General features: G+C 34.9%; 1 protein-coding gene across 1 annotated transcript in view; it reads left to right on the top strand.

The window, feature by feature from the left end:
• Window positions 1-6,768: 6,768 nt before the first annotated feature.
• The window catches only part of LOC127865107 (protein RD3-like), a 575,560-nt gene continuing 558,772 nt past the window's right edge, over window positions 6,769-23,556 (top strand). The window contains exons 1-3 of the mRNA XM_052405012.1: window positions 6,769-6,967; window positions 11,550-13,652; window positions 14,229-15,112. Of these exons, the coding sequence (XP_052260972.1) occupies window positions 6,772-6,967; window positions 11,550-12,007 (654 nt within the window). The 5' untranslated portion in view covers window positions 6,769-6,771 and the 3' untranslated portion in view covers window positions 12,008-13,652; window positions 14,229-15,112. The remainder of the gene's footprint in view (window positions 6,968-11,549; window positions 13,653-14,228; window positions 15,113-23,556) is intronic.

Here is a 23,556-nt window from a genome sequence, read left to right as displayed (position 1 = left end):
CGGACAGACCGGTCACAAAAGCTCACCTGAGCAATCAGGTGAGCTAAAAACTATGCAGTCTGAAAATTTAACTGCTTGTGATATACCTAATATGAATTTATGTTTGTTGTTTTTTTAATTTATGAATACAAATGGAACAGTAATGATGCAGCAAAAGGTAATTGCATTTATTTCACAATTGGTAGCTGTGTTAAAATACGATATGAGCAAATAATCCTCATATTTATTTAAAAATGGTAAACCACATCTGTATACAATACGTTTTGCAAATTCAAATGCATAATCAAAATTTGCTTAACTCCACTACAGAAATTGTATATTTATTTATCATAACTTTACACGGTAATCTTTTTCCCAATTGTTAATATTTTTCCACAAAATACGGAAATATGAATGCCTTATCATGTCAGGGCTTACTCTGCCATTCACCAAATTAGCCAATTGCTACAAAGTGACCTGTTTGGCTAATGAAAATTTTATTTGGCTACAACTTTTTCTTCATTAAAACTTAAAAATAGCCAAAAATAGAAGAATTTTCCCATAGTAAGGTGAATTTGGCTAAAGAAATTTTTGAGCCAGGGGAAGCCCTGCATGTTGACATGTTGACATGTGTTTATGTGAATAAAATGTCTGTCTGTCAATATTTTATTAACATGCAGTTTTTATTCGACACATTCTAATCACACTTTCAGAGCTGTCTTATGTGTCTAATGGCGATATGGCCAGCATAGCTAAGCCGAGTCTGCACAATTGCGCAGTCTGATCAGGAGCTGCGCTGTCTGCTATGAAATCAAGCAAGGTTTCGTGGTCTCATTAGGTATCTCCGGACCAGACTGCAAGATGCGCAAATTCTAGTCAATGTTGACGATAAAAGTGCTCAAGAATATTATTCACACGAACGTTGCAATTTTTCTAAAGTATCAAATGAATCTAATGAATCTGGGCAAAAGTGGCTACACTGCATCTCCAATATATCGGTCCTTTATATCGCGTTGTCCAATATATCGCGAATCGGCTATGGCACCCAAAATTCTGATGAACATAATACCCAAATAACATGTTTTAAAATCTGAGAATTTGCCAATATAAAATCTGTTTCAAGCTAGTATTTTACCCTTTTTTTCACCCACTTTAATTTTCTGTTTAATCCGACATTCATGATCCATTTTTGACCAGATTGTTTGCTTTCATTGTACTTCACTTTAACACCTGTGTACTGCGATAAACAATAACCCCACTTGCAAAACATCACAGGTCATTTCGGGTGTTACCATTCTCTATTGAATTTGCTTTGAACTGTCGATACACACCAGTGCACACATGAAGGTGTGGTATACTATTTTAACTGCAAATGTCCCAAGTCAATACTGACCTCAAAAATCTCAAAAATCTTTGCACGTGAGAAACAGTGTTAACTACTTGCTTTTAGTTTAGAGGTAGAGATCCCTCAGTTTGTCAAACTGCACTTCTATTTAAGTCCATGCTTTTCATGACAGGGGTGTGAATTGTCCCAAATTTAAAATCCGGAAAATTGCACCAGGGGTTTGGGAACGCAGGTCCCCAAGGGAGATAAAGGACAATGCCCCAACCCATCTAGAGCCCTCTCTAATTGTACTATTTTATAGAATTTCTAGTTGCAATTTCTGGTGAACACTCAGTTCTTTCCACAGGCAATTTAACGGTCCCTCAGCAGGGCGCTTGAATTTCAAAATCAGAGTCCTCGGGGCGCCTAAAATTTTCTGATCAGTGTATTCTGACAGTTATTGCAGCTTAAGATCAAAGCAATATCGACTTCGCCGAAAATTTTGAAAGCATTTTTACGTTCTTTTGTCGCCTTACCCAACTAAAGCCCGCCTAAAGGCAGAGCGTTGCTGTATTAGAAAATTAATATTGGCCAATGAGAGCGCAAGCTTTGTATGAGCGTCAGCAGTAGGCAGGCAATACTTGCAGTTAAATCATGCAGACGACTCGTGACGTACATGTAAATGCCACAAAAATCTTAGCCAGTTATTTAGAAGACTGATGATGGCAACAGGCCGTAATCCTCGTGGACAATGTGAATTTCATGCATAATTCCATCAAAACATTTATTCGACTTGTAAAGTGTTTAAACAAATTTTTGTTGAATTCATAACGCAACTGTTAATATTTGTTGAAATTTCAAATGGGAATAATTAAATTTGCAATCCGAAACCCATTCCCTTAAGTCAATGTTAACGCGTTTTTAATCGATACACACTTAATTGGAAACACACTTAATCCGAAACACACTTCTAAATGTAAATGTTTCCACAACGTTGAAATATTCTTGCTTCAAACTAGCAGTGCAAATTTATTTTGTGTTGAATCTTTTTCTCCATTTAAAAGAGCGCGAAAATTATGCAGCATTTACAATGTCGCATCATTTGCATATAAAGCGTGCATGTATTGAGCGTTTTAACAAGCACACAACACGTCAGGGGATTGACGCTAGTTCAGAGGCAATATTTCATCAAATCTATAAATAGTCACTTACAATTTATTTGATACTATAGAAAAATGGCATGGTTTGTGTTGAAGAAATAATTGAGAGCTTTTATCGTAAATATTTACCAAAGTGATTTATAAAAACGGAATAAAAAGGATTTATATCGGGTAATATATAAATCCCTCTCAGTTATAGTCATAATTGATTGCTCGGGAGTAACATGTAGACATAAATAGAAACTTGAAAAGTACTAAGTATACAGTAATAGAGTCGGGTTGAAACGGATGTATTGGGGAATCGTTCGAGTCGGGATTTTAATATCTATGCGGGAAAGTTTTAAAACAATTAAACAATATATATTTTTAAATGACTTAGGGATTTTCTTGAAGAGTCACAGCGCACCAAATGAGTATTTTGACGCTGTTTTTCTTTGAGTTATAACGCACCACAGAACGTCAATTGACACGTTAATTAAAAAAAAAAAATCAACGTCTAGCAGGGACACCCCTCCCGAACCAACCCTATCAGCCCCGGGGCGCCTGACAAAAATCCTTTGTAAAGAACTGAAATCTATGCAAAATATTATTCATCAGACCGTCCATATCACCGCATGTTTATTCATCATTATAGGTTTGCTTATAATGGACGTAAAAAATAAATTAAATCATCAACAAATGCTGTATCCTAAAACAACAATCCGAAAAATGTATGTGTTTTGCACATGAAATAAAATGTGCAGATCGTTTGAATGCCGAAAAATGAAAAACATTTACCGTAAAACAAATACGTAATCAATATATAATTTGGTTAACATATTTCTTTACAATATGCTATTGAGCTGCTTAACTTTGCTCATCGATCACTTAGAATATTTCATGATCTAGCGGACATGTGAAACGTTTCATTTACTTGTAATAATTTCGGAAAGTAGCGACGATTTACTGTCAGTTATAGTTTATGTTCGTGCCATCAGCTATTTAATCAGGAATAAATAAATAAAATACTGGGCAAAATCGGTACCAAATGCAAAGACGATGAAGCTTTAACAAATTTATAAATTTCATTCTCAACTTATCCCACTTTCAAATGAATTTCCCCTACACCCCCCCCCCCCCACCGCCCCATTTCCTATTATCGTATTTTCATTCATCTCCGAGCCTGGTCGGATGAAATCCCCATTTCCGGAATACATATGAATAACCTGACATGTTTGATATATCACTATCTTTGGACCCCTTCAACAGCGATATATTTTGCAGTGTATTTAAAGTTTTGATGAAATATTCACACTGAACATGTGTAAATCACCAGACATGATGTGTGCCTGTTTATACAATAATCAACACACACCCATGCTTTCCATTCAAATGACAAAACATTGTACATGCTGCATAATTTTTGCACAATTTTTTTTCAGACAGAGGATCAACAGGAAATAAATAAGCACTGTTTACTTCTAACTCCTACTTCGTACTTCCTACAGTCAATTGCTGACTATTACAGGAAGGCCTATTATAGGCAGATGTTCCATTGTTGAGTCCGTTTCCTGGGAAGAACCAGTACTTGGTGTCTGTGGAGTAGGGAGCGAACCCACGAACTCCCGATCGCTAGGCGGACACCTCATCCACTACACCACCGCGACCTTATTTGAAGCTACACTTTGTTAACGTTGTCTTAACATTTGGAAGAGTGATTTGGATTACAAGCGTGTCACCATTAAAATTCTGGAATGGATTTGGATTACAAATTTATTATTATTTGATTTGAGTTGGAATATTGCAACCATTGATTATCCGAAATTACACTATATCCGAAATAAATTATACAGAAGACAGTTATCTTCAGTTATTTTAACATTAATACAATGTACCGAATGAATTAAGAAAGTCGGATATCTTCTTAATGCTGCAAGTTATAACTTCAACATATTCTCTGTTAGCCCAATCCTGTTGGATTGGTTTCTGAATTGCGTTCGCTTGTTGGGATGCGGACATCTTGAATTTGTTTATTTCCTTGTTGATAATGGGTGTAACGAGCAAATCTATTGGTAATTACTGAAAGAAATGTGCAATAAAAACAACGCTTACAAAGGTCAAAATTGATTTTGCAACGGCGAATTTGATTAGATGCTGTTTTTGTTAGGACCAATCAAATTCGTTCTGTCGAAAATAAATATTGTCAACAAAAAAGAACATAACACGGGTTTACAAAAGTAGATCTATCTATCTTTTAACTTCTCTTTCTTTGGTAATGTCGAATAAACTGTCTTTGTAGTAATTTAGCGATTGCACTGATGCACATAATTAATTATTTTTCCGCTTAGGTTGGTTCTTCAATATGACATGAATTTTTTGCGATGTTTATTTGACAGGTCTGACAAGATTTATCCATGTTGATCAAAAATGACTAAAGACCGCATTTCCAGCAATAAATTCAGTGATGCATAATTAAGAGATCCAGTTGAGAGGGTGCTCGTGTGATTAGATAATCTCCTTTCAAACAGTTAACACATGCAGTATTATTTGCTATTTACACATACGATAATGATAAGGCCTATGGATGCACTTGGGAAAGGTCTTACTCTAGGATCAAAAAATGTTTATTTACAGCACGGACTCTAGATGTGATGGATATGAAACTGGACCGTATTGGCAAATATCTTGTCGTAACTTAGTCACGTGACTGGTAGCTATGGATTAGCGTACATTGTCATTGAAGCAGCTATACATTTTGATGTACCCACTCACGTCTTTTTTAAAATTATACTTTTATTTCTCTGATGATTTTGACAAATTATATATCATTAGAAAGGTTACATTACATAGTTTTCAGATATATAAATATATATTATATTTCTCTTCTGATTTGGGCAGCTCGGCGAGTTATAACTTACTAAGTTACTTTTGCATATATCACACCGATTTAGAATTAGTTTTACGGTTGACATGTTCGTACTTTATACCGATTTGTAGTGTTTATATTTGATGTTCAGTTTAAAAATTACATCTTGCTTAGGAGAATAGGGGTGATTAGTTTTTGCATATAATTGAATTTACTACAGTAAGGGTCAAATACTGGATTCAACTCCTGTCAATATACGCTCCGTGTTTACAGGATGCTCTAGAATAGGGTTATGGTGGAAAGCCAGACCACTAAAAATAAATTAACGATGAAAAATAATTAAAAGATATCTCTAAGTCAAACAGTAAATACATGCAATTTAAGTTTTTATGCCTCCGGATCAATAGATCGGGGGTATATTGTTTTTGGCCTGTCTGTCCGTCATTCTGTCATCAAAACTTTAACCTTACATTAAAGTTTTGGAATAACTTTTGAAATATCGAACATAGCAACTTGATATTTGGCATGCATTTATCTCATGGAGCTGCACATTTTGAGTGGTGATAGGTCAAGGTCAAGGTCATCCTTCAAGGTCAAAGGTAAAAAAAACAAAAAACTTTAACCTTACATTTAAGTTTTGCAATAACTTTTTAAATATTGAACATAGCAACTAGATATTTGGCATGCACGTGTATCTCATGGAGCTGCACGTTTTGAATGGTGAAAGGTCAAGGTCATCCTTCAAGGTCAAAGGTAAAATTTATGGCTTCAAAGCGGTGCAATAGGGGGCATTCAGTTTTTGACAAACACATCTCTTGTTTAGCATAAGCAATTCGTAGACAAACTGATTTGCACACTTTTTTTGTCAGCAGGTGGCAAACAAAAAAGTGCAGGGCTCAGCATTCTGCACAATTACCTCAGGGCATTGGCAAAGTCCTTGATGGATGGTAGATTCTTAAAAAGCTAAGGCATGTGTCATACAAATTTAACATTTAAATTCTGCTCAGTGTGCGACCTGGACCTTGACTCTAGGGTTATGGGTCTTGCTTGTGACTCAGCCTCAGATGATTGAAAACAACTAGGGCAAGAATCTTGGCTGTAATTTTTTTTAACCATTTTGGGAATGGGGAAAATTTGCAGCTTTTTGACTAACAATGGGAAATTAGTGTTATTGTTGTTTGGCTAAAATATGCTTCAAAATTGAGAATACAAGTGTTTTCAGTATTATATTTACTAAGGTTGAATTTTTTGTGTGGAAACCTTCCATTGGGAATTTTGAGCTCCCATTTGGGGAAAAAAAAATCCATTATGAATTGGACAGAATACCGGACCCGATTTTGAATGAAAAAACTCCACTGGTTAGTGTTTACCTTCTGTGTCAAACTTGACCAAAAGCCATGTAAAGATTAAACTGTTACATGTATGCAATATAGATTAGTGAAATACTTTTTCAGTAAAAAACCATGCCTACAGTAGAGGTCATGTTTGCTTTGAAGTCAATATGGAAACCATGGGCAGGGGGGGAAAGCGTCAAACCCCCAGAAAAGGATGAGCATATGATGATAAAGGACTCCATATTGCTCGAGCTTGAATACCACATACGAGAACAGGAGCAGTTGTTACGAGCGCGGAGACATCAAGAACAACGTCGAGAAACTGGTTTGTTAAATTTTTCTTCATGTATATAAAAAGTATGAACCTAATATTGTAGCATAACCTGCTATGAAGTCTGATAAAAACGCAACTCTTACGGAATGGTCTCTGTCTACCTGATGTTTAGCTCACCTAAGCACTTAGTGCTTATCTGTATCTTTTAGGATACTGTAATGTCCGTTTTCCCTGCATGATGTAAATTTTAAATAAAATAAAAAACTTATTCTGAAGCATAGGCCAGATTGGAACGAAACTTAACACGCATGATCCTTAAATGACCCTCTCAAGTTGCAGTGATGTAATAGATATTGTGTTCTTTGCCTGCCCCAGGAGGTCACAGGTTAATCCCCACTGTGGGGGCGTTCTTTAGATATTCCTCAAAGACACCTGTCCTGGTTCTAGGTCCAGGAAACAGACTGGAGAGTGTTTTTATTAATGAGTAAGTAATTTGTATCAAGCTAAAATAAATAGGTTAAAAATAAACTTAAAAAACCTCTTTTAAATTTCTTCAAATCATTCCTGTTGTGAATGTATATCAGAAGAGCTAAAAATGAAGTCTTAAAATGTCTGCTCCACTAAAACGGTTAGGCAAAGAGGTTTGGTATTTGTTATGTACATCATACAAAACCATCAGGCAAAGTGGTGTGGTATTTGTTATGTACCGTAATACAGAGATCCTCTTCCAAGATTTTTAAAATCATGCCCCTGTGGTAAAAATTGTTGCAATCAGGTGAACTATTTTACCTTTAATGTATGGTGTGAAAAAGAAAAGCCACTAAAATTTCTAGGTGCAGAGGTTTTGTCTTTTACATGTGGTCCATACACAATTTGTTCATATCATGACCTGGGAGTCAATATGGTGTTTATTTGATTTCCTTCTATGATATGACATATTTAGCTAACACAAAAATGGCAAGGCCCAAGTATTTTGTATTTGATATGAAACATAATACGATGGTCCTGTACCAAGTTTGTTTAAATCATGTACCTTGGCCCTGTCTTTATTTTTGTATTTACTATTTGACATTACTACCGGGAAGCATGTCAGTTTTCCTTACATAGATATAGAATGTAGTTGAATCCTTGTGAACACTCAAGAAATACACTAAAGGAGTCATATTTTTCCCAATTTTATTTTATGCTTTCCGGTGGTTTATAGAGAAATATCAGTGAATTAAAACTGACTAATTTCACTGTTTCAAACAGTGAAAATTATCAGTGAATTATCGATAATTTTCATTGTTTACTGTGAAATGACGTCATTTTTTTGACGAAATGACGTCATTATCCCAGCGAAATCCTTAAGTTAAACACTATACCAATGTATATAAACTGTCAACAAAAGCATAACATAAAAAGAAAATTTGTTGGATTCGGTGGAATATCGATTTTAATTCACTCGTGATCATAAAACATATTATTTTCTTTGATCACTCGTGAATTAAAATCAATAATCCACCGAATCCAACAAATATATAATGAAACTTGCTCAGAACATACGTTGTAATGATATCTTTGCTTTTTCCAAAAATTATAACAGAAACGGCACAAAAGCTACTCATAATAGTTCCGTTCCAGCTGAGCAATTTAGGGCCTTTGGCCTTCTTTTTACCTGAGGGGACTTATTGTTTTCGCTCTGCTATGCTATGGCAACAAATAAAAAAAAAATTCTGACAATGGTGGAATTTCTGACAATGGTAGAGCCGGTAGGGGACTTTTTATGTCCCCCACTAAAGTAGTGGGGGGAAATATTGTTTTTGCCCTGTCTGTTGGTCTGTTGGTTTGTTTGCGCCAACTTTAACATTTTGTAACAACTTTTGCTATATTGAAGATAGCAACTTCATATTTGGCATGCATGTGTATCTCATGAAGCTGCACATTTTGAGTGGTGAAAGGTCAAGGTCATCCTTCAAGGTCAGAGGTCAAATATATGTGGCCAAAATCGCTCATTTTATGAATACTTTTGCAATATTGAAGATAGCTACTTGATATTTGGCATGCATGTGTATCTCATGGAGCTGCACATTTTGAGTGGTGAAAGGTCAAGGTCATCCTTCAAGGTCAGAGGTCAAATATATGTGGCCCAAATTGCTTATTTTATAAATACTTTTGCAATATTGAAGATAGCAACTTGATATTTGGCATGCATGTGTATCTCATGGAGCTGCACATTTTGAGTGGTGAAAGGTCAAGGTTAAGGTCATCCTTCAAGGTCAGAGGTCAAATATATGTGGCCCAAATCGCTTATTTTATGAATACTTTTGCAATATTGAAGATAGCAACTTCATATTTGGCATGCATGTGTATCTCATGAAGCTGCACATTTTGAGTGGTGAAAGGTCAAGGTTAAGGTCATCCTTCAAGGTCAGAGGTCAAATATATGTGGCCCAAATCGCTTATTTTATGAATACTTTTGCAATATTGAAGATAGCAACTTGATATTTGGCATGCATGTGTATCTCATGGAGCTGCACATTTTGAGTGGTGAAAGGTCAAGGTCATCCTTCACAAGGTCAAGGTGATCCTTCAAGGTCAAACGTCATATAGGGGGACATTGTGTTTCACAAACACATCTTGTATTGCTTGGCAATAGTCTTGCTATATATAAGAAAAAATCCTTAGGAAAGGATAAAGGCAGTCAAGTTAGAGCAATTGATGGTACATGTGCTTCTCACTTAGGTTAACCAGGGTTTAATCCCTGTTTCCAGGTTTGGTTTCCTGCAGAAACTCCAGCTCCAACCCCCCCCCCCCCAAGACAAGACCTACATGTATCCAACATTAAAAATATATTTAATTAAAAAACACAAATGGCTTGAAATTGCTGCTATAATTGAAAAATTGCAGCAACCTTTGTGAGTTTATTAGGTTGGAGTACTGTGACACATTGTGTCCTTACATAATGCAATCTCAGGCGCAATAGGACCTCATAGTCATAAACTTCAAAATACACATACACACACTCACTACGAGATACATTCACATTAATATTGTAATTTAGCTGCTATTAATGTAATAATGTATCCCAATGAGTAAACGGCAAATGAATATCTTTAAGAGTTGGTAATGAATCAATTTACATGATATGTGCAGACACTTTAAACTTGTTCAATAACTCAAAGGCATGCCCATGATTTTCACTTTTACTTATTTCTAAACATTTTTCTTTTTCAGATAGTGTTTAACATTATATTATAAAAAGTTATAGGTGAAAAAGTAATAATTATTTTTTCAAAATGAAACCATTTTTAGCTCACCTGTTACGAAGTGACATGGTGAGCTTATGTGACCGTGTGATGTCCGGCATCCGTATGTGCGTGCGTGCGTGTGTTCGTGTGTGCGTGCGTCCGTCAACAATTTGTTTGTGTAGACAGAAGAGGTCACAGTTTTCATCCCATCTTTATGAAATTTGGTCAGAATGTTTATCATGATGAAATCTGGGTTGGGATTGTATTTGGGTCATCTGGGGTCAAAAACTAGGTCACTAGGTCAAAAATTAGGTCACATAATAGGTTAAATAATAGAAAAACCTTGTGTAGACAATAGAGATGGAATCTGGGTTGGGGATTGTATTGGGTCATCTGGGGTCAAAAACTAGGTCACTAGGTCAAAAACTAGGTCAAATAATAGAAAAACCTTGTGTAGACAGTAGAGGTCACAGTTTTCATCCAATCTTTATGAAATTTGGTCAGAATGTTTATCTTGATAAAATCTGGGTTGGGTTTCAATTTGGGTCATCTGGGGTCAAAAACTAGGTCACTAGGTCAAAAATAGGTCAAATAATAGAAAAACCTTGTGTAGACAATATAGGTCGCAGTTTTCATCCAATCTTTATTAAATTTGATCAGAATGTTTATCTTGATGAAATCTGGGTTGGGATTGTATTATGGTCATCTGAGGTCAAAAACTAGGTCACTAGGTCAAATAATAGAAAAACCGTCAATAATTTGTTGGTGTAGACAGTTGAGGTCACAGTTTTCATCCAATCTTTATGAAATTTGGTCAGAATGTTTATCTTGATGAAATCTGGGTTAGGATTGTATTTGGGTCAATCTGGGGTCAAAATCTAGGTCACTTGTTCAAAAACTAGGTCACAAGGTAAAATAATAGAAAAACATTGTATAGACAATAGAGGTCACAGTTTTCATCCAATTTTTATGAAATTTGGTCAGAATGTTTATCTTGATGAAATCTGGTTTGGGATTGTATTTGGGCCATCTGGGGTCAAAAACTAGGTCACTAGGTCAAATAATAGAAAAACCTTGTGTAGACAATAGAGGTCACAGTTTTCATCCAATCTTTATAAAATTTGATCAGAATGTTTATCTTGATGAAATCTGGGTTGGGATTGTATTTGGGTCACCTGGGGTCAAAAACTAGGTCACTAGGTCAAATAATAGAAAAAACCTTGAGTAGACAATAGAGGTCACAGTTTTCATCTAATCTTTATGAAATTTGGTCAGAATGTTTATCTTGATGAAATCTGGGTTGGGATTGTATTTGGTTAGTCAGGTGAGCAATTCAGGGCCATCATGGCCCTCTTGTTTATATAAATCTATGAAAGTTGGTAACATGTGATGACCCTGTGTAGGTGTGGACTACAGCTGGTTGGTAACAACGCCTGTACGTCAGTATGAGATGTCCCACCTGGAGCGGCTAGAGCTGGAGGATCTCTGCTACAAATTGCAGCCATCTGAGTGTGGAAAGGTCATCGCACAACTCAGGGACGCCATGCTCAACGAACCTGTCATCAGCGACATTCCGAAGATCCTCAAGGCATGCATAAAGCAGGTGATTGAGCACCGTCCGAAAGAGGAAACCTTGTCTGGCTGGGTTGTCAAAAGAACCGCCAGTCTAGCCAGTTTCAAGCTGCGTACCCCGACTAAGGTAACACCATGTGATACAGATCAGGATGATTGTGAGAGCAATTATTCCATAGATACGATATCGTCCAGAGTAGAGTCTGCTAGTCCGCCTTTTATTCGCCAGAAATCCTTCACATTGCGGCACTCATCAAGTGCTGGCAATATAAACTCATTACCTGTTTAATTTTTTTGGAAAATTAAGTCATGACAAAAAAAGATGTCATGATTGTTTCTTTGAAAAAGACAAGGGAAAACTTATTTTGTTTCCAAGTAATGACTTAACTTACCAAAAATGGTTTTGTATTGAACAAGAAGGATTTGATGAAAAAATCGCCCAAATGCATGCAAAGACAATTATTGTATCAAAAGCATAAAATTGTTTTGTGATGTTCTATTGTAATCTAGTCATTGTTTATATTTGCTAATAATGTAGTATCTGGTCTGAAAGTGTCATAAAGCCATACCTATGTGCCTGTTAAAAAGAAAGCTGTTATGGCTTTGCTACATGTATAAATATCACAAGGGTATACCCAGAACATAGTAAATTGTTAGTGTCTTTTGTTTATTTAGAAATCGGATGTACCTTAAATTGTTCATACTCTACCGCACAATATTAAAAAAAATGTTAACATAGTATTTTCAATAGTAAAATTTAAAATAACAGTTTTCAACAGATCACACTTGCAGTTTTAATTTGAACTTGATTTGTATTGTAATTGATATTGTGCTATTATTTGTTGTACATTTACCATATAATTATATGTATTGCCATGTGGCTCTGACAAGTATCAATCACAGACATTTGCTTAGAATGCAAGTTAACAATTCATAATTAATAACAGTAACATTGAAACCAGTTTTAAGTTGTTAATATGATCTTGTATTTCACTTTGCAATTTTTTTTTTAAACTTAAAGAAGAAACGAAGACAAGACATTTAGCAGTCACTTTACCCAAAAAGTTTGTTTCTTCTTGGACTTGACCATTACATACCTGTCAATGATTCATTGAGTTAAAAACCATGGGTCTATTTGAAATTGGTGAATAAAATCACATTTTTGGCGTGATCCTGATGATTGTTTTTTAAATACTTGGAAAAACAGACATGCAGAGCATTTCGGTATATGCACATCTGCCATTTTAATCTCTTTAGATCTCCCCCATAGACACCAAGGAAACAGGACTTGAGAGCATTTTATATTAGCCTTAGGCTTGTTATGCAATAGAGCTTAAATGAATAAGTTTAAAAAAATAAAATAGTCATGCATGTTTTTGTGGTCTTATTACTAGACATAATAGCTGCTATCAGACTGCAAAATGCTGGCCACATATGACATAAGACCCATTTTCTCACAACGCAACTTATGTTAATCAGGTGCTTTCATTATATTGATGGGTGCTGTGGTTATGTCACAAATAAATGTGCTGATTGTGACCATTATTTTACTTAAGGGGTGTTGCGGCAGTTTATTTAACCGAGAATATATTTATAAGCAACACCGATGATGCTATTATCACAACTCAATATTTTTGTTATCAGTATCATCAGAAATGACCGAGTTGGTTCATAAAAATTCAATTGTCAGTGGTTCGATCTCAGGTAGGGTTAACTTTTTTTTTTACTTATTTTAAAATTTTCTTTAATTATGCCCCCCTTCGAAGAAGAGGGGGTATATTGCTTTGCACATGTTGGTTGGTCGGTCAGTCGGTCTGTCGGTCCGTCCACCAGGTCGTTTCCGGATGATAACTCAAGAAGCGCTTGGGGCTAGGATCATGAAACTTCATAGGTACATTGATCATGACTCACAGATGACCCCTATTGTTTTTGAGGTCAAAGGTCAAGGTCACGGTGACCCGAAACAGTAATATGGTTTCTGGATGATAACTCAAGAACGCTTAGGCCAAGGATCAGTGAAACTTGATAGGTAGATTGATCATGACTCTCAGTTGACCCCTATTAATTTTCAGGTCACTAGGTCAAAGGTCAAGGTCACAGTGACCCGAAATAGTAAAATGGTTTCTGGATGATAACTCAAGAACGCTTATGCCTAGGATCATGAACTTGATAGGTAGATTGATCATGACTGGCAGATGACCCCTATTGATTTTCAGGTCACTAGGTCAAAGGTCACTAGGTCACGATGACCCGAAATAGTAAAATGGTTTTCGAATGATAACTCAAGAACACTTATGCTTAGGATCATGAAACTTGATAGGTAGATTGATCATGACTCACAGTTGAACCCTATTGATTTTCAGGTCACTATATCAAAGGTCAAGGTCACGGTGACCCGAAATAGTAAAATGGTTTCCGGATGATTACTCAAGAACGCTTAATGACTACTGATCATGAAACTTCATAGGTACATTGATCATGACTCGCAGATGACCCCTATTGATTTTTAGGTCACTAGGTCAAAGGTCAAGGTCACGGTGACCTGAAATAGTAAAATGGTTTCTGGATGATAACTCAAGAACACTTAGGCCAAGGATCATGAAACTTGATAGGTAGATTGATCATGACTCTCAGTTGACCCCTATTGATTTTCAGGTCACTAGGTCAAAGGTCAAGGTCACAATGACCCGAAGTAGTAAAATGGTTTCTGGATGATAACTCAAGAACGCTTATGCCTAGGATCATGAACTTGATAGGTAGATTGATCATGACTGGCAGATGACCCCTATTGATTTTCAGGTCACTAGGTCAAAGGTCAAGGTCACGGTGACCCGAAATAGTAAAATGGTTTCCGAATGATAACTCAAGAACACTTATGCCTAGGATCATGAAACTTGATAGGTGGATTGATCATGACTCACAGTTGAACCCTATTGATTTTCAGGTCACTATATCAAAGGTCAAGGTCACGGTGACCCGAAATAGTAAAATGGTTTCCGGATGATTACTCAAGAACGCTAATGACTACGATCATGAAACTTCATAGGTACATTGATCATGACTCGCAGATGACCCCTATTGATTTTTAGGTCACTAGGTCAAAGGTCAAGGCCATGGTGACCCGAAATAGTAAAATGGTTTCGGGATGATACCTCAAGATTGCTAATGCCTAGGATCATGAAACTTCATAGGTACATTGATCATGACTCGCAGATGACCCCTATCGATTTTGAGGTCACTAGGTCAAAGGTCAAGTTAACGGTGACCCAAAATAGTAAAATGGTTTCCGGATGATAACTGAAGAATGCTTATTCCTAGGATCATGAAACTTGATAGGTAGATTGATCATGACTCGCAGATGACCCCTATTGATTTTCAGGTCACTAGGTCAAAGGTCTAGGTCACGGTGACCCGAAATAATAAAATGGTTTCCGGATGATAACTCAAGAACGCTTATGGCTAGGATCATGAAACTTCATAGGTACATTGATCATGACTGGCAGATGACCCCTATTGATTTTCAGGTCACTAGGTCAAAGGTCAAGGTCACAGTGACAAAAAACATATTCACAAAATGGATGTCACTACAACGGAGAGCCCATATGGGGGGCATGCAGGTTTTACAAACAGCCCTTGTTTCATTCTTGTTTTATACTGGAGATTTTTAGTCATGTCGTTAAAATTTATCAATTTAAAGCATTTAATAACAAACTCCAAAACAAGCCGAAATCTGTAAACAATTACATGTAAGTTATTAATGATTAAGGTCGAGTTTGATACTGTATGGTATTATGTTTGTGATTTAATATTGCTTTTTATTAATGTCTTTTGGTAAGCTGTTGTGATCCCAGTTAAGATTGTAAACAATTTCTAATGTTTATGCATATTTCTTATAATCTATGTACCGGTACTTGAGTTTTGCCTAATTGATGTAATTTGACGTAGACAGTAGAGAGTTAAAACAAAATATCTTGGTTAAAAGTGCGGTGACCCCCCTTTTTTATTTGTTTTTTTATGATGACAACGCATAGATGAACATATTTTAGCAGTTTTGCAGAATTCTATTTGACAGCATTTTTTAAAGTTACATTTTTGTGTTAAAAATAGTAAAAAATTGATGTTTTTTAGGGTGACATAGAAATTAACAAAATTATTTAAAAAAAATTACTTGTGTTCTCCATTTTTTGGCATTGTTTTGTATAATTAAATGGTATTTTATGTATCTCAGCTTATATAATATATATATATGTTGTCAATTCATAGGTTATTAATTGGTTTGAGGCAATTAGAGATTTTCCAGTTTAAATGAAAAAGTACATGTTATAAAATGGTGAATAAAATCAAAACAAGGCCGGTGACCCTATATTTTTATTTCATTTTTCATATAGTATTTGTATATAATACTTGAATAACAATTTAGAACAAAATCTATTTGGTGGAAAAATCTTAGCAAAACTGCAGCAACACCCCTTAAAAGACTTTATTTATGAACATTTAAAGTTAACAATTGTTTTTGTCCCCTACCCGTTTCACCGGAGGGGACTTATGGTTTGCGCTCTGTGAGTCTGTCTTTCTGTCTGTCTGTCTGTCTGTCACACTTTTCTGGATCCTGCGATAACTTTAAAAGTTCTTCATATTTTTTTCATGAAACTTGAAACATGGATAGATGGCAATATGGACATTATGCACATCATTTCATTGTGTTCCAACGTCAAAAATTCTGGTTGCTATGTCAACAAATAAAAAAATATATAATTTTGACAATGGTGGAATTTCTGACAATGGTGGAGCCGGTAGGGGACATATATTGCTTGGCAATAGTCTTGTTATCCTTGTCTTTCAGTAAGGATATAGTTGTTTTTAGATTGTTTTTGTTTGGAATAATTTAGAGAATATTTCTGAATTGACTGAATAAACCACTGTCTTAAAAAAGTTCAGACTTCTTGAAAATTACATTTGTGATGTAATCTGTTTTCTAAAGCAAATGTAGGGTACTGAATTTATTTTGTAGATTTTGTAAGAGGTGTGGTTTTCTGAAAGTGTAAATTTTAAACATGATACACTTTTTCTTCTGACTGTTGACTTTTGTTTCCGTCCACCCTTCAATAATTATAAGCAGCTGTGTTAATATGGTGTGGCAATGTCTTAAAATACTTTTCATAATTTTAAGAAAACTAGTGTTCTTTGTGAGGAAACAAAGACCTGCCCTTTTTGAAACACCACCATATTATTTTGTAAAATCAAAAATGCAGCCACATGCATTATTTCCAGTTGTCCTTATTGAATTGTCATCATTTATTGTGTGACATGACAATAATTGTATATGTACATAATTTGATGATTTTATTTTATCATGGACACATTGCAGAAAATGTACATGTCAGCATTTTATAAAGATTGCTCCATTTCATGTTTTCACAAATTATTGGTGGTAAAGACAATAAAAGGACTAAATATTGCAATTATCACCAGATCACTATGAAAACAATCCGTATCGATTAAAGCCAACAAAAAAGTTATCATTTTTATGCCCCCGAAGGAGGGCATATAGTGATCGCACTGTCTGTCTGTCTGTCTGTCTGTCTGTCTGTCTGTCTGTCTGTCTGTCTGTTGTCTGTAAGTCTGTCTGTCTGTCTGTCTGTCTGTCTGTCTGTCTGTCTGTCTGTCTGTCCATCCGTCCGTCCGTCCGTTCGTCTGTCTGTCCGTCACACTTTGCGTTAAGTTTCGAAAAATGCTCATAACTTCTATGTCCCTTGAGATATAACCTTCATATTTGGTATACATGTGTATATGGACAAGGCCTTTCCATACGCACACATTTTTTTACCCCTTTGATCTTGACCTTGAACTAAGGGTTCATGTTTAGGTTTCGAAATCTGCATTTAGGTTTTGAAAAATGCTCATAACTTCTATATCCCTTGAGATATAACCTTCATATTTGGTATGAATGTGTATATGGACAAGGCCTTTCCATACGCTCAAAATTTTATACCCCTGTGACCTTGACCTTGAACTAATGGTCCACGTTGAGGTTTCGACATCTGCGTTTAGGTTTCGAAAAATGCTCATTACTTATATGTCTCTTGAGATATAACCTTCATGTTTGGTATGCATTGTGTATATGGACAAGGCCTTTCCATACGCATAATTTTTTTTACCCCTGTGACCTTGAACTTAGGGTACGCGTTAAGGTTTCGAAATCTGCGTTTATGTTTTGAAAAATGCTCATAACTTCTGTGTCCCTTTAGATATAACCTTCATATTTGGTATGCATGTGTATATGGACAAAGCCTTTCCATACGCACACAAATTTTGACCCCTGTGACCTTGACCATAAACTTATGGTCCTGCGTTTAGGTTTCGAAATCTGCGTTTAGGTTTCGAAAAATGCTCATAACTTCATTAAAGCGTTTATAGGGGGCATATGTCATCCTATGGTGACAGCTCTTGTTTAAATGTCTGTTTGGATGGGTTGTGGAATTAAGACAGTTGTGGTGTTAGGAACTTTAACAGTACTGTTCATGATTTTTGACATTTATCTTGCCTTTATTGTTGTTATTTAATTATTGTTTGCTATTGTTTCATTGTCAGTTACTATCTATAAAAAACACTTAAATGTCATCATCATCATCATCATCTTCATCTGTTATATTATACCTGCCATCTTCATTTGTGCCATTGGCATATTTATTTTTAAACTATTTATCCTTAAATACTTTACCGAAGTAGTTTTGATAAATAGTATATGATGTTTTATGGAGAAACCCAAAATACGTTCACATGTTTTAACCAGATATGTTTTTAGCTCACCTGAGCACAACGTGCTCATGGTGAGCTTTTGTGATTGCCTTTTGTCCGTCTTCCGTTGTCCGTCATGCGACGTCAACATTTGCCTTGTTCACTCTCTAGAGGCCACATTTATTGTCCAATCTTCATGAAATTTGGTCAAAAGATTGGTTTCAATGCTATCTTGGATGAGTTCGAAAATGGTTATGTTTGCTTGAAAAACATGGCTGTCAAGGGGCGGGGCATTTTTCCCTATATGGCTATATATGACTATAGAAAAATCTTGTTAACACTCTAGAGGCCACATTTATTGTCAGATCCTCATGAAACTTGGTCAGAAGATTCATCCCAATGATATCTTGGACAAGTTTGAAAATGATGTGGGTTGGTTGAAAAACATGGCCCCCAGGGGGTGGGGCATTTTTCCTAATATGGCTTTAGTAAAACTTGTTAACACTCTAGAGGCCACATTTATTTTCCGATCTTCATGAAACTTGCTCAGATGATTTGTCCCAATGATATCTTGGATGAGTTCAAAAATGGTAACCTTGGCTTGAAAAACATGGCTGCCAAGGGGCAGGGCATTTTTCCTTATATGGCTATATATGGCTATAGTAAAATCTTGTTAACTTTCTAGTTTGCTCAATCTTCAATGAAATTTGGTCAGAACATTTGTTTCCTGTGTAGCTAAGTTTGGTTTTATTATGTCAATATTATGTGACATTAACTGTATTATGTAATTTTCATAAAACAGAATTTTCATAGTTAACATAACTGTTTTAGTCATTAACACTTATGATAAGCCTTTCAACTAAGAGATAACTGAAAGAAAGACAACATGTACATGATTTTGCAGTATTTATGCAGTATTTATCTCTCTTGTTTAACCTGGTTCAGTAATCTATTTTTAGTTCTGCTCTGGAATTTGGGAGGATATTGATCATTGATAAATGCACTGTTCTGAGGGAAAATTGACTAAACTGATATTGATCTCTTTTGAACTGTATAAAATAAGCTGTTTTGGCTGATTTAAACACCTCTTGATGCTTTCTTGAAAAATTAACAGCTCTTGAAAAGGTTGGAATTTTGAAATAATTAAACGCTAAATTATTTTTAACACCAGTATCAAGACATTTTGGCATTATTTTCTAAATTATTCTTATTATTTAGATTATTTTTATTTGGCATTTTCTAAATTAGAAAGACTCTATTCTATTTCAATAACTTAAGTAAATTTTTCTAATTTTTACATTTGATTCTACTGAAGTTTCCTAATCTCCATAAATATTGTTTCTTAGATTAAATTAGACCTGTTTAATAATAAACTAGATTTTTGAAGCACTTTCTAGACTAACAGTAACTTATATTTATATCAGTTTTTTTGACAGATTTTGAACTTCTTTTTACATTCATTAAGGTATTTGCTGTATGTTGTTCATTTTTGTAACGATGCTTAGATTCTTTAGACTTGGCTTGTACCTTTTCTTAATTTTCTGTCATTGTTCTTCATTTTCCGAATTCTTGGAATCAAAATTAGTTATTTTTGTTAAAGCTGCCTTGGTTTTCACTTATAAATAAATTCTCTGAGTGTATTTAGGCGTCCCTGACTGAACGCCTTTACATCAGTGCTCACAAAGTTACATTACTTGTAACCGTCCTGTGACAGGTTCATTTGCGGAAGCGAAGGAGACGGCACTACCACACCTGGATAGGACAGTTGAGTTCGATAATGGTTTGGATCGGTAAAAAAACATGGCCGCCAGGGGGGAGGTCTTTTTCCTTATATTTATATAGTAAAAAAGCTTGTGAACACTCTAGAAGTTGCATGTTTTGCCTAATCATCATGAAACTTAGTCAAAACATTAGTTATGTGGATGTCTCGGACGAGTTTGAAAATGGTCATGATCAGTGAAAAAACATGGCCGCAAGGGAGTGGGGCAGTTTGTTTTTTATGTATATAGTGACAACATGTGAACAGTCTAGAAGACACATTTTTTTCCCAATCTTCATGAAATTTGGATATATCTTGGAAGAGTTAAAAAATGGTTCAGGTTTGTTAAAAAAACATGGCCGCCAAGGGGCCATTTGTTTTTCATTCTTCATGATACTTGGTTACAACAATTGTTCCATTGATATCTTGGGCTGCAAAGAACAGGTCATTTCTTTTTATCTCAGGTGAGCGACTTTGGGCCTTTCAGGCCCTCTTGTTAATACTTGTATTCTTCATTGTGTCTGTTGTATTACATTTAATGACATAAACTGTTATTCGATTGTGAAATTTGAATAAGATCTAGAATTTAATTGTGCACAACACATAAGCCTTGATTATTAAAAATTATATCTAGCACTTAATATAATGCATTTTAACAAAAAATTCAGTCCTTAATGCATTTACGAGTTATATTTTCTTGTTGTTTTGTTTTGATTCTTATATTTATACCCCGAACTACGGAGTGAAGAGTTATGAACTGGAACCACCATGAACACCTGTGTGTTAATCTGTCTGTCTGTAGATATAAATTTGTCAGGGGAAGTTATTCTACACTTAGCAACTCATAACATTGAACATTTTTGCATCCTTTGATCTTTGGTTGGCTGGTGAACTTTTCTTGTCCTTGAATTGAGTTACATCTTTTTTTTCAATTAAGACCTATCATTCAGTTTTAAGTTTAAGAAGACTTAAGTGTTTTGACATACATTTTGTGTTTTTCAGATAAAGAAATGAATTTATCTAAACATTGTGCCTTTGTGAATGCTTTTTCATTTAAACATGCAATAAAGGATTTTGAACCAACTTTTCAAAACAATTAACCAATATTGGCCATGTGTCGCACTCATTGCTCCATTTCAGGGCTAAAGTCATTTAATGACATTGAAAATCAAAACATAGTTATATTTATGTGATTATGTCTAAGCGGCATGTACGGTATTTCTCATCTTCAGTGATGGCTCTTTTAAGATGTATTTTATAAGAAATAGAAAATGTAAATTAAGTGTTTTATTCCCCCTTAAACGAAGTTTATAAGAGTGTTTCTCAATAATTCATTGATTGACACGCTCCTGACTATATTGCCATGAACTAAGCCATTTTTACGCACTGAATTGTTTGTTTAGCAAACTTCTTTCACATATTTTAAGTAATTACATTTAAACTTTAAATACAAGTAAAAGCCAGGAAGTGTACATATGCAAGGCACAATTTTCACGCTCATTAATACATTTTTTAAATCAGTTATGTGCCCTTGAAATTTGTCATCAGCATGGCTGCTTTTTAACTAATTATTAAGCTGTTAGGGGATATTTTAAGTTACGTTGACAAAGCTTTAGTTCAATCAGCATTTACAATATTGCTCTTTAACTGTTTTACATATCAAATGTTTTAAAATGTGTTCAAGTTGTACTGTTAAGTGTTCTTGTCTAAATAAACGATTTGTTTGAATATGCTGTGTATATGTTTCTTCTTCAGCTATTTAAGAACATTATATACATTTATATTTGATGATTGCTTCTGTGATTGTCGCTTTCGAATGGTTGGTTAAACGCATGGCAACGAAGGTTATTTTAGTGACAAGTTCGTTTTGTTGGTGTGGGTTTGCATTTATGCAAGCTTACTCTTAACACAAACACTATTGCTAGATGTTATTTGGCTATTATAAAGTCGAGTCTTACTAATTGATAACAGTCGAGTTGATTTATAATAGCAAACATCATTTTTCGTCTAGGACGATGAAAGCAATCTTGTACGTGTATTTATTAACGACAGGGAAGTAAGATATTATTATATACTATGTATCACTATTATAACGTGTGGGAACGTGAACACGGTTTAATTGATGTTTATGTAGTAAGTATGGACTTTTTATGCCCCCGGTAGGGTGGCATATAGCAGTTGAACTGTCAGTCCGTTTGTCTGTCTGTGTGTCCGTCCGACAACTTTAACATTGGCCATAACTTTTGCAATACTGAAGAGAGCAACTTGATATTTGGCATGCATGTGTATCTCATGAAGCTGCACATTTTGAGTGGTGAAAGGTCAAGGTCATCCTTCAAGGTCAAAAGTTAAAAAATACAATCCAAGGGAAGTAATAACCTTTAAAAGGGAGATAATATCCAAACCTGCCGAATGATATATTAACATTTTATTTCAAAGCGGCGCAATAGGGGACATTGTGTTTCTGACAAACACATCTCTTGTTTATTCCAAATATTGAACTTGAAACATTTAATCGATATGCATCAAGGTCAAATTTAAATAGTTCAAACTGTGTTAAATGCACAATGGGTAATTTTAAGACCGTTTAAGGGACCAGCATATTGCATGTACCAGAATCCGTTGATGTACTATCCATGTATGGCAGATCGCCCACATTTTTTCTGTGTATTTTAATTCATCGAGAGCTATTGGTAATTGGTTTGTCCCGAGGCTAAAGACAGCGAAATTAAATGCTTTTCAACAGAAAGGAACAACGCATCATATGGTTCATTCAACTAGAAAACAATAACATTAAATTATCGCTAATACGTATGACTATGTGAGCTAACATTACTGGTAAATCATTTATATTTTTTTTTGAGCAAAATTTTATTCATCCCGTATAATATTACATACATACAAATATAGTGTATACATTCATACAAATATTATCGATTTCATAATAAAAGTATTTCATATAGCTTTTTTGATGGGTTCATAAATATAATAATTATACTTGTAGTAAAATCAACATGCATTCATATAATATTATAATTGTGTTATAGTTCAAGTATTTTACAACAAAAAAAAACATAGCACAAAGTATTTCATGTACAGCTTTTTTGATGGGTACATAACTGTTATATAATAAATATAATTGTAGTGCATTCAACATACATTCATATCATATTATAATTGTGTTATAGTTCAAGTATTTTACAACAGCAAACAAAAACAACATAAGTTTGTATGATACAACTAAATTAATGTTGAATGTAATTATGTGTATCATTTAACATAAGATATTGAACATAAGAAAATGAAATAGTAAGTGCTAAATTGCATTGTATAAGAAACAC

The sequence above is a fragment of the Dreissena polymorpha genome, chromosome 1 (genome assembly GCF_020536995.1).
Source record: "Dreissena polymorpha isolate Duluth1 chromosome 1, UMN_Dpol_1.0, whole genome shotgun sequence".
In the NCBI taxonomy this organism is placed as follows: Eukaryota; Metazoa; Mollusca; class Bivalvia; order Myida; family Dreissenidae; genus Dreissena; species Dreissena polymorpha.
This window is presented reverse-complemented; position numbering and strand designations above follow the sequence as displayed.